Source organism: Oncorhynchus nerka, linkage group LG2 (genome assembly GCF_034236695.1).
Source record: "Oncorhynchus nerka isolate Pitt River linkage group LG2, Oner_Uvic_2.0, whole genome shotgun sequence".
Taxonomy (NCBI): Eukaryota; Metazoa; Chordata; class Actinopteri; order Salmoniformes; family Salmonidae; genus Oncorhynchus; species Oncorhynchus nerka.
Genome location: NC_088397.1, coordinates 57343868 through 57356649, shown reverse-complemented (window position 1 = coordinate 57356649; position 12782 = coordinate 57343868). Strand labels below are relative to the sequence as shown.

The following is a 12782-nucleotide window of genomic DNA, read 5'->3' as shown; positions in this document are numbered from 1 at the left end:
TCCCGGCGAACAGTTCTTGTGCTAAAGTTGCTTCCAGAGGCAGTTTGGAACTCAGTAGTGAGTGTTGCAACCAAGAACAGGCGCTTCAGTATTTGGCGGTCCCATTCTGTGAGCTTGTGTGGCCTACCACTTTGTGGTTGAGCTGTTGTTGCTCCTAGATGTTTCCACTTCACAATATCAGCACTTAAAGCACTTACAGTTGACTGAGGCAGCTCTAGCAGGGCAGAAATTTGACAAACATACTTTTTTGGAAAGGTGGCATCCTATGACAGTTCTTCAGTAAGGCCATTCTACTGCCAATGTTTGTCTATGGAGATTGCATGGCGGTGTGCTCGGGTTTATACATCGGTCAGCATAGGTTGTGGCTGAAATAGATGAATCCATTAATTTTAAGTGGTGCCCACATACTTTTCTATATATTGTGTTTGCGAGAAGTGTGGGCTTGACCTAACAACCACCTATCATATCGTAAGAGCCTCAATGTGTCTGAAGGGTGCCAAATAATAACGTCCTACAGGCATTGAATTTAATTTCTTTGCTCGATTATGACAATCTTGTTCCATCGGGATGCAGTGATCTGTTTGTTACTAATCAGTACTGGTCTTTAATGAGATACTGTATGTGGCAAGGATCAGATTTAGGGAATGATCAAGGTTGATCTTTGCGATGCTACAGTAGATATGGATGCCTGGAAGTCAATCATAACATTTTCGCTAATAATAAAACTACAAGCTCATACTATTGAGAAACTGCAAGATGGCGATACAAATGTAAAAAAAAAAAAGTTTATTTTTTTCATTATTTGCTGTCATACATGAATATATACTAAAGTTAAAGGCAACCAAATGAGTATTGTTTGAAGAGGACAAACATAAAAGCCAAGTACAACACATAATAGGAGACTAGGGACTCCTCTCAGTTCTGACACAGAAAAATATTTTACTGTACCACATTACACCTCATTGGCTAGTGGTTGTATTTATTGAGTGCTCAGCACCCTGTTTCAAATATAAAAACACATTTTTCACTCAATAGAAATTTATAAAACCACCCACAAAAAGATGGGATCTTAAAAAAATAACAAATTAACCCGGAAGCCTTTGGGATAAAGTTATTATTGATTAATAATAACCATATAACTGGCAAAATGAGAAACATCTAGATTTCAACAGAATTTGTTGTTTAGTGTGTAATGGTTATAGTTGGGACTGGGGAGAGAAGGGAAGGGTCGGGAGAGCTTATCAGAGCCATAGATACCGTATTAAGAGTTTAGCATCTGTGTTGTCTATCGTCTGTGTTGTCACTAAATCAATCTTCCTGTACTCTGTGGAGGTGATCCAGCATCAGTTGTTAAGGACAGAATGTAACCTTTTACATGTAACACTCAAGTCATTTAGCAGATGTTCTTAACCAGTATGACTGTTTTGGGTTTCGCATCCTCAGGGCAGCAGTGTGAGGTCTTTGGCATGGTTTTGCCAGCACACCTGTAGGCCTTTCCTTGACTTTCCCACTAGTTCTCCAAAAGGTGTCAGCTACCATGGCAGCAACTCACCTGGCATGGAGACTGGCATCGAACTCCACTCTGGGGAAGGCACAGTATTTTGCCTTGGCATGTTTGGGGTGTGAGAGGTGTGTAAAATTACAGGGCGAGACTTTGACCTGCCAACATAGCTCAAACACCCCATCTTATTTATCAGAATGTTATTAATTTTTTCAATATTATACCCTCACAGGAGGATAAGGCTTCACAGAGGCAGCACTGATCTCTACTCTATGGTACTGAGATGAGGGGACCTAGGAAAGGGGGGATATGGGAGCAAGGTTTGGATGAGATAGGGGGTCAGGAAGGCCCGGTGGGATGAGACTTTGTGATTACCATATCCCACAGCATACATGTTTGTAACAAAGCAGTTGTATAGACGGGTTGGCTGACAACGTCACAGAAATGAAGAGTGTGCATCAATGTGGCCTTGCTTTGTTATGATTCTGAATGATCAGATAGCTAGAAAAAAATGACAAGAAGATGTCATTTTGCGATTCGTAGCTGGCTCGTTTCAGCTAGTTTTATCTTGTTCTTGATACCATATCTTATTTTGAGGTGTTTTCATTGATTTCATGTCAATACCAAAATGGCTAAAATTCACTAGCTTGCTAACCAAAAAGTGTAACGATGTGTTTGAGAGAAGTCCTCATTGTACAAATGTATTTATGTTTTCAATAAACATTTGGAGACTAAATACAGCTTACATGTTGTCAACAATCGAAGCGAACCCCCGTCTGTTTTGTTCTCACTGTTCTATAACCAGTGAGTTGTAATGAAGCAAGAGTGCCGTCTCAGCCTGTGTGCGGAAATCACATTTGATCCAAGACAACGTTTCCCAGCTAGCACAGTGAATCTGGGCCGATTCCGGCTGAGAGTCGAGGCACTCGGCTGAGAGTCATGTGGCCGACGTCATGTGGCCTGAGTCTGGGCAGCCTTTGGCAGTATTACTTATGGCTAGGATGCAGAGATCGAGCTCGGGCCTATTCCGGTGAGAGTTATCTGGCCCAAATGTATTACTTGGGGCTCAGGCCGATTGGGGCTACTCTCTGGCAGATGATTACACGGGCTGCTTTATATAATTAACATTTCATTATAATTTTTTTCCCATATTTTCTCATTGTTTCTGTGATAAAAAAAATTGTCCTGTGTAGTAGTTTAGTATTTTGATACTTTGTGCAAGGCAATTGATAAGCATTAAAAACTTTGTGGATGGAGCCTCCCAAGTGACGCAGCGGTCTAAGACACTACATTGCAGTGCAAACTGCATTGCTACAGATTTGAGACCCGTGCCCGAGAGACCCATGGGGCGATGCACAATTGGCCCAGCGTTGTCCGAGCTAGGGGAGGGCCGGCTGGGATGTCCTTGTCCCATCGCGCTGTAGCGACTTCGCTGACATGGTCACCAGGTGTATGGTGTTTTTTTGTGAATGGGTATAATTTGTATGTATAAAATGTATAATAGTAATATTTAAAATTACGAAATTGGGTAATTTTTAATACATTTATTTACATTTGCATCAGGCCTCTTCTGGGGGGATTCTGGTAAGATGCCGTCAAAGTCAGCTGAATTCCGGTAGACAGAAACGGCCCGATGTACTTGGGCCGATTCTGGGCAGCCGATTCGATCAGTTCAGCCCCCCGGAAGAGGGCCGTTTCTGGGCCGATTCCTCATTGCTAGCTGGGTTTCCTCAAATTGTCCTGCTACTCTTCCTGTGGTAAGAACAGAGTGACACAATGTGATTGCAATGACAATAAATGCTTATCGCATTGTAGTGTAGGCATTCCTTATAGATCCATACAGAGTATATGTGTATGAAATAACTTGATTTATATTTAGAAATTACGAAGGCTATTCTATAGTATTATATTATTGAAGGTAAAAATATTAAGAAACCTCCATCGTTGTTTCACTGCATCGTTGTTTTTTTCAGCATACAAAACATTTCTGATTTGCTGAATGCACTTTCTTATAACAGAGGTGTGCCTAGTCTGCATCACATTAAGGGTATGCAATTCCTCTATCTCCATAGCTTTTGACATGATACACTATTACATACAATACCTGTCTATAGCCTACTTCTCCTTCTCCTGATGTCACATTCTATACAGTTCTTATATCCTTTTAAGCCTGTCCATGTCTGCAGTGCAACAGGTGGTGGTGGTAGGGGCGGGTTTGGGCTCAGATTTTTAGCGTCTTGGTGAGGATCTTTTTGAGGGCGGGTCTTTTCTGGTCCTGTGTGGTGTCCTGGTGTGGGTGGGGGGTCTCGAGGTTGTGCAGCTGTTTCATTGGAAGGGTCTTCTGGTCCTTTGTGTCTCGTTTGGCCTGGCGTATCAGGCGCTTCATGTTCTTCACCTTGTCCCGCAGATGGCTGTTGGCCTTCTCCAGAGAACGCACCTTTTGGGAGAGAGTCTTCACACGCTCCTCCTCCTCAAAGAGGGCCTTCTGCACCGTCGAGCACAGCAGCTGGAAGAAACAGGAAGCAGGAAGTCAGTCCTGTAGTTTACCAGATTGAAGTTGATCATAATTGATTCAGATGATGTGCGAGTTCAGAGAATAAAGTCTAAGGCTGTTGTTTAGCATGCTGCTCCCATCATTGTTTTAGACCTTTGATGATCCATTGCACAAACCCCAACCAAGTTGTTACACTAATTCAGTCCTGAATCTTTAGATCCTATGCGTACTCAAGTGCCTGATACAGTCTTAATGTTTGGAAATCTATCATTTACTTCAAAAGGCAAAGATATTCATCTCCTTTCTTCGAAACATATTTCAGAAAACAAATGCTTGCCTTGTAGGGGGGATATGCTAAAATGGCCATGTCAAGCCACTATTTATTCTGTGCCAAACAATAGAGATTGAAAACCCAAAATCTAGAAACTGTTCCACTTCAGTGATGGAAAGTCTGAGACAGATTCGAATCATTTTCACCTCATATGTCACGAATTAGACCTAATCCTTTGAAAGCGAATACACTGAGATTCAGGATGAAAGATATCTGCTAATTTACTGTGTTTTTACTTTAGTTTAAAAAATATCAGGTTGGTATGAGATACAGTACATCTCCAAGAGAACGAGTGAGAAACTTCTACAGCTAAGTTGTAAGTGAACATACTATCCAACTGAAGAATATTCCCTTCATTCAAGACACATAACGCACAACTGTAATGATTAACGATAAACACAAGGTCATTTCTTCAGAATGATGACAGGTGTTATCAGTTAACAGTGGTAGCACTGAGGAGAGTAACCTATCACGTTTGTTGATAGTGTTAAATCTTCTAAGACCAACAGTGAAGTCTACTTGTATTTAAAGAGATTCCCTGGTTCTTTTGGATACTTTTTAGCCAGGAATTGTAAAATTCAAAAGACACTTGCACATTTGAGCTCGCTTTTTTGCAGGTACATGGTAACAGTTGAATAAGATGAGAAAAAAAACAAGAAACCCGCACACTGCTCTTGATAGTATCACTGCTCTTTATTAATTAAGCTTTATGTATCGGCCTTCGTCAAAGCTTTTGTGAGTTTTTTAAAAATTAGCACCTTTATGTAGACATAGCTCCACCCACATCCGTTCAATACATCGAATGTGGTTGGAGTCGAGGGAAAATAAGTAAGTGTTACCAAATATAACAATGCGCATTTCATAAATATTTGAATAAAGTGTGAACATAAAACGTATTAAACACATCTGTAAAACCACAATGAGGACATCGACCCAGCAAGCAAGTTTTCGTAAATCATTGGGTACAGCGCAAGAAAAACGTCAGAGTCATCTGAAGTGGTGGCATTAATTCATGTTCACATTTACAAAATAACATGCCAGGGCATTTCATCATTAAGACCTTCAGGAAATAATGCCTGGAGAGTGAGAATCCCAAAACATTCTCTGTGCCTTGCGAAAGTATTCGGCCCCCTTGAACTTTGCAACCTTTTGCCACATTTCAGGCTTCAAACATAAAGATATAAAACTGTATTTTTTTGTGAAGAATCAACAACAAGTGGGACACAATCATGAAGTGGAACGACATTTATTGGATATTTCAAACTTTTTTAACAAATCAAAAACTGAAAAATTGGGCGTGCAAAATTATTCAGCCCCCTTAAGTTAATACTTTGTAGCGCCACCTTTTGCTGCGATTACAGCTGTAAGTCGCTTGGGGTATGTCTCTATCAGTTTTGCACATCGAGAGACTGAAATTTCTTCCCATTCCTCCTTGCAAAACAGCTCGAGCTCAGTGAGGTTGGATGGAGAGCATTTGTATTGGACATTATGGAACAAAACAACGATTTATTGTGGAACTAGGACTCCTTGCACTGCATTCTGATGAAAGATCATCAAAGGTAAGGGAATATATATGATGTAATTTCGTATTTCTGTCTGAGCGCCGTCTCAGATTATTGCATGGTAGGCTTTTTTCGTAACGTTTAAAAAAAATCTGACACAGAGGTTGCATTAAGAACCAGTGTATCTTTAATTATATGTAGAACATGTATCTTTAGTCAAAGTTTCTGATGAGTATTTCTGTTATCTGGCGTAGCTTTCTATAATTCCTCCGGATATTTTGGAGGCATTTCTGAACAGGGCGTCAATGTAAACCGAGATTTGTGGATATAAATATGCATATTATCGAACGAACCATAAATGTATTGTGTAACATGTCATATGAGTGTCATCTGATGAAGATTATCAAAAGGTTAGTGATTCATTTTATCTCTAATTCTGCTTTTGTGACTCTTTGGCTGGGAAAAAAGGCTGTGTTTTTCTTTTGATTTGGTGGTGGTCTAACATAAATATATCTTGTGTTTTCGCTGTAAAACCTTTAACTTCTTGCGTCGAGCCATCCCGGATCCGGTATCATGACTACAGCCTCAAGCTCATTACCATAACGCAACGTTAACTATTCATGAAAATCGCAAATGAAATGAAATGAATCTATTTGCTCTCAAGCTTAGCCTTTTGTTAAACTCCCCAAATACAGGTGTGCCAAGCTTGTAGCGTCATACCCAAGAAGACTCGAAGCTGTAATCGATGCCTAAGGTGATTCAACAAAGTACTGAGTAAATGGTCTGAATACTTATTTAAATATGATATTTAAGGTTTTATTTTTAATACATTTGCAAAAATGTCTAAAAAACTGTTTTTGTTTTGTCATTATGGGGTATTGTGTATAGATTGATGAGGACCATTTTTTATTTAATCAATTTTAGAATAAGGCTGTAATGTAACAAAATGTGTGAAAAAATCAAGGGGTATGAATACTTTCTGAAGGCACTGTAGGTTGTTTGTCATAAGATATGGTATCAATAGCTCTATCGATCACTGAGTAAATAGGGAAAAAACAATGAGGTTTTGTCAAATAGCAGTAAGCCAGATTAGAACCTATGCCGACACTGTATACAGTATATAGTATATACATTATGTGCTGGAGGCTGCGTCATTACAGCTAGACCAGCCAGGCCACTCAGCAGGTAACTCTTAACAGCAAATTCCAGGTAACCAAAACATTTGGAAGGAGAGATGGAGCTTGTGTTTCATTCAGACCAGAGGTACCCACAGTAAAGTCCCCATTTCCACATCTTTCTGTCATTGTTATTGTAAATTCTATGGTTTTCCAGAACAAGCTCCATTGTGGACACATACCTATTTAATTGCCCTTGAAAATGTCTGGAGTTGAAAAATCTGGACTGTGATCTGTGCATCTTTCTCCAACGTATGATCCACACCTGCACCACAGCTACATAATAGTCATAGACATCTTTGAATGCTATCCTAATCATATCTTTCACATGGCAGCCAACCCAGTTAGAAAAATGTTGATACATTCAACTGTTTACGCAACCAAACCAAAAAATACTAATCACAAGTGGCAGATGAATGATGTATCACTGTGGCCATAATGGTAGGTACCCAGGTTCCATTGAATCATTGACATAACATGCAATTTTGACACTCATCTCTTCATTAATACATTTATTTCCAGCCTTAGTGGAACATTTTCCCATGTTATCAGAGGGACATCTTAAAGGTTTTTGAGGGAAAACAGCTGTGGGTCCCAGTTGAAGATACCTCCATGGGCATGATATTTTCAGTCTAGTGCAGGAAATTGACGACTATAATCATAACAGCATGTGTGTTGGGTAATTATCATTCGTTTTACATGTGAAATCCCTAGAATGTCATTCTTACACAGCAGTAACAGTCATGCCTGTGTGGCATGATGACAGTATATGATTGCGTTGTGCTGTCACACAGTCCAGCCTGTGGGCCTAGCCATTCCTTTCAGTTATTTTGTAATACGAGTGTAATCATAAGAAAAACATTGTGCATTTCCTTGGCTTTGCCTCTGATTACAGATTTGAGCTGAGATGTGGTCATTAATGGAAACATAAGCCAATTCTTATTCCTTCACCGTGAAAGAAGGCTTTTATGTGCAGTCAGCACATGATTGGAAACAGAGAAGACTGATGTAAATCTTGAATTCAATGAATGGCGTCTAAAGACGTTGAAATGGCAGATTTTTCGCTTCTATAAAGGGACCGTACAGGACTCTATGATGCAATCACTGGCGTTGATCTTGACACTGAAACTCTGAGGTGAACCATGGATAGGTTATGGAGAAATGTGTAGCCTTCATAGTCATCAGCATGTTTACTAGCATTCAGTATCTTACAATGCGTATGAGGCACACTTTTCCCTCAACCTACTTCAAATCAGGACCACGGGACAGGGCTTTGAAACTGATCTCATAATTTGGTCACACTTAATTTGAACAGTCCAGATAGTCCATCTGTAAATGCTCTAAAGATGGTCCTACTATCAACAAACAAGCTAAGGTTACGGTTAGGATTAGGTTTAGAATAAGGGTTAGGGTTAGCCTGTAGAGCATCTACAGATGGACTACCCAAATAAAGTTTTACCAAAATGTTTTACCTACAGTAGCAGTCAAAAGTTTGGACACACCTACTCATTCAAGAGTTTTTCTTAATTTGGACTATTTTCTACATTGTAGAATAATACTGAAGACATCAAAACGATTAAATAACACATATATAATCATGTAGTAACCAAATAAGTGTTAAACAAATCTAAATATATTTTATGTTTGAGATTCTTCAAAGTAGCCACCCTTTGCTTTGATGACAGCTTTGCACACTCTTGGGATTCTCTCAACCAGCTTCATGAGGAATGCCTTTCCAATAGTCTTGAAGGAGTTCCCACATATGATGAGCACTTGTTGATTGCTTTTACTTCACTCTGCGGTCCAACTCATCCCAAACCATCTCAATTGGGTTGAGGTCGGGTGATTGTGGAGGCCAGTTCATCTGATGGAGCACTCCATCCCTCTCCTTCTTGGTCAAATAGCCATTACAATAAGTACAGTCTAATACATTTCTGTTCTTTGCTCATTGTAGAAAACTCCATAGATGGATAAAAAAACCTGTATGTCTCTCCTTGTCTCTCAGCCGCGTCCCACATCCTACTCTCCAGTCAACATACTCTATTCTACTTTCTGAGCCCTCTCCTGTACTCCCTGTTCACCCACGACTGCGTGGCCACGCACGCCTCCAACTCAATCATCAAGTTTGCGGACGACACAACAGTGGTAGGCTTGATTACCAACAACGACGAGACAGCCTACAGGGAGGAGGTAAGGGCCCTCGGAGTGTGGTGTTAGGAAAATAACCTCACACTCAACGTCAACAAAACTAAGGAGATGATTGTGGACTTCAGGAAACAGCAGAGGGAACACCCCCCTATCCACATCGATGGAACAGTAGTGGAGAGGGTAGCAAGTTTTAAGTTCCTCGGCATACACATCACAGACAAACTGAATTGGTCCACTCACACAGACAGCATCGTGAAGAAGGCGCAGCAGCGCCTCTTCAACCTCAGGAGGCTGAAGAAATTTGGCTTGTCACCAAAAGCACTCACAAACTTCTACAGATGCACAATCGAGAGCATCCTGGTGGGCTGTATCACCGCCTGGTACGGCAACTGCTCCGCCCACAACCGTAAGGCTCTCCAGAGGGTAGTGAGGTCTGCACAACGCATCACCGGGGGCAAACTACCTGCCCTCCAGGACACCTACACCACCCGATGTTACAGGAAGGCCATAAATATTATCAAGGACAACAACCACCCGAGCCACTGCCTGTTCACCCCGCTATCATTCAGAAGGTGAGGTCAGTACAGGTGCATCAAAGCTGGGCCCGAGAGACTGAAAAACAGCTTCTATCTCAAGGCCATCAGACTGTTAAACAGCCACCACTAACATTGAGTGGCTGCTGCCAACACACTGACACTGACTCAACTCCAGCCACTTTAATAATGGGAATTGATGGGAAATGATGTAAAATATATCACTAGCCACTTTAAACAATGCTACCTAATATAATGTTACATACCCTACATTATTCATCTCATATGCATACGTATATACTGTACTCTATATCATCGACTGCATCCTTATGTAATACATGTATCACTAGCCACTTTAACTATGCCACTTTGTTTACATACTCATCTCATATGTATATACTGTACTCGACACCATCTACTGTATCTTGCCTATGCTGCTCTGTACCATCACTCATTCATATATCTTTATGTACATATTCTTTATCCCCTTACACTGTGTATAAGACAGTAGTTTTGGAATTGTTAGTTAGATTACTTGTTGGTTATTACTGCATTGTCGGAACTAGAAGCACAAGCATTTCGCTACACTCGCATTAACATCTGCTAACCATGTGTATGTGACAAATAAAATTTGATTTTATTTTATTTTATTCTGCATTGACACTTAGAGAGAGAAGCACAGCGAGCTCTAACCAAGGGGAGTCTGACTGTCTGGACCATCAGAGTAAGGCCTCTATCCACCACCTAAAGAATTCTGGTCTCCCAGCCACAAAGAACAAATTACACTTCCAAGACTCTCCTCAGTGGACCTTTGAAGATTGTGGTTAGCCCTGACTACAAAGTCACTATTTGGGATGTAAAAAATATTTTCACATGGCCATCCCCTTGTACTGTAAAAACAATTTACACACCCCCCTCATAAAATGTAGTCAAAAAGAATGATTACCACCACAAATAACAATAACTGTAGCAACCCTGTGTTTATAAGCGTGGATAATCGACTTGACCACTTCTCCCTGTTTGTCTCATTACACTACGCACAGAGCTGGCTGCAGACAATGATCAGCTAGTGGGAAATCAGATTTAAAAAATTACTGCCTTTTAAAACAACATATCTGATATGGCTGACATGCTTAAACAAATATGGTTTCTATTGACAATTGAGATGTACAAACTATGGCATAAGGGGACGACAAGCGGATAAGAGGCAATCTGTAATTTCGATTAAGACATTAATGAGCAAGCTAGGACGGATTTAGTCAATATAACTGTTTGTTCAGAACATTCTTACAGTGTTCTCCCTGTACATCAAGTCAGAACCGTATGATAAATAAAGGGGGCATATAAGCCAACAATGAAAGCACTTACAATATTTGATGATTATGTTTATCTAAAACAGGTTATAGGCTACATGTGCACCAACAAGTCAGAATGGTAGGCAAAATTCAGAGGGGAAAATAGACCAAATTATTAGGGTGAGGCACATGGGCTACTAACAGCTTACTACACAACATACACTTAGTATTACTTTCTTAGCTACAGTATACATATCTCCCTGTTATATTACATCATTTATGCAGCAGCATTCAAGACATTTATGGGCTCACCTTGTTGTGCTGTACTCACTTGAACAGGAAGGAGGCGCGGCGGTCCTCTGTTGGCAAATTTTGTCAAACTTTATCATCAAAGTGTGACATTCTCTGGATTTATGGTGCTTTCAAAACATATTGGAACTCGGAAAAAAACAAGGTTGAATCATGATGATGTCAGTGATCTTCCGGGAGTAGCTCTAGAATGAGGCCCGAGTTCCTAATTTACAATTCCAATTTGGAAGTTGACCGTTCAAAATGCATTTTCCCAGTCGGAGCTAGTTTTTTCCTGAGTTCCCAGTTGTCTTGAACTCACTGAAGTCAGATTTCCCAGTTCTGAGTTAACACTTGTTACGAGTGTGACAGAAATCATGCTGGATTGACAGCATGGCCAATGTTGAATGTTTATAATTTTAAGCTTGGAAAAGAGAACCTTAAACTGAGAATTGGGACCACGTACCCACTCCAATGAATAACAGGCTAGTGATTGCTTTGCAATGCTTACTGTTAGCCACTGATTCCTTCCAAACCACTCATTGTTGAAAGTGCGATTTCCAACTTGCTGTATAATGTTTATGTCCAATGCCCGATGAGCACCGATACTTTTTATCTATAATTATTTTGCTTCATATGACAAGGATTAAAAAGGATTTGCCTGTAGATTGTTGACTTGATTCATGATGCTCAAATCAAATCAAACTGTTGTGTCATCGTGGTGGGATTATTATGAATAAATGAATAAACAATATCCCCATTTTAAATAGAATTGTAACTAAGTAAACTTATACTCTGTTTTATTATATCTGATTAACAATATGAGTTCATAAGAAGGGATTGTGTGACACGGACAAGGAGTAATTAAAGTTAATGAACACCATTCCAACTAGGAAGAAACAAATGGGTTGGGGACTGTGTAAACAAATAAGGTCGTTAGCCTATGGTTGACCCTACAGAAACTTTTTTAGATAAGACAGTGAGTGCATTCCTAAGTTTTCTATTAATTAGAACTGTCAGCTCAGTGGTGATTGATAATGTGTTGAGGGGTCAAAAGTTATCTGGGAGTGTGTTAGTAAATTAGAATGAACTTTTCACCTCACTTTGTCCCGGTCGAGAGGAGGGGATTCTGATAAAGCAATGAAATGACGTCATGATCTGTATATAAACTGTTGTTCGTGGTTAAATGGCAGCGCGCTCCGAGAATAAATTCTGTTACCTATTATTGAAAGACTGGTCTGCGTCTATTTTATGCAAACAAGAATCTTATAAATTCTCATAAAATAGATTAAGGGTTTTCAATTGATGAAAGCACATTGGCATAATTAAATTACACTAACACATCGGCAAACTTAATGATGGTGTTGGAGCCGTGCCTGGCGGTGCTTGAGGATCAGCATGTCGAATGTGTTACCTACCCTTTGACTTCTGGCTAAGATTTTGAAAGTATGTCCAATCAAAGCTACTGTAGATATAACGTGATTTGACATCATTTTATCTGTGGCCAATGACCTT

General features: G+C 40.0%; 1 protein-coding gene across 1 annotated transcript in view; it reads right to left on the bottom strand.

The window, feature by feature from the left end:
* Nucleotides 1-769: 769 nt before the first annotated feature.
* LOC115138368 (coiled-coil domain-containing protein 3-like) overlaps nucleotides 770-12782 on the bottom strand; it is a 36215-nt gene continuing 24202 nt past the window's right edge. Inside the window, exon 3 of the mRNA XM_029675160.2 lies at nucleotides 770-4007. Within this exon, the coding sequence (XP_029531020.1) occupies nucleotides 3723-4007 (285 nt within the window). The 3' untranslated portion in view covers nucleotides 770-3722. The remainder of the gene's footprint in view (nucleotides 4008-12782) is intronic.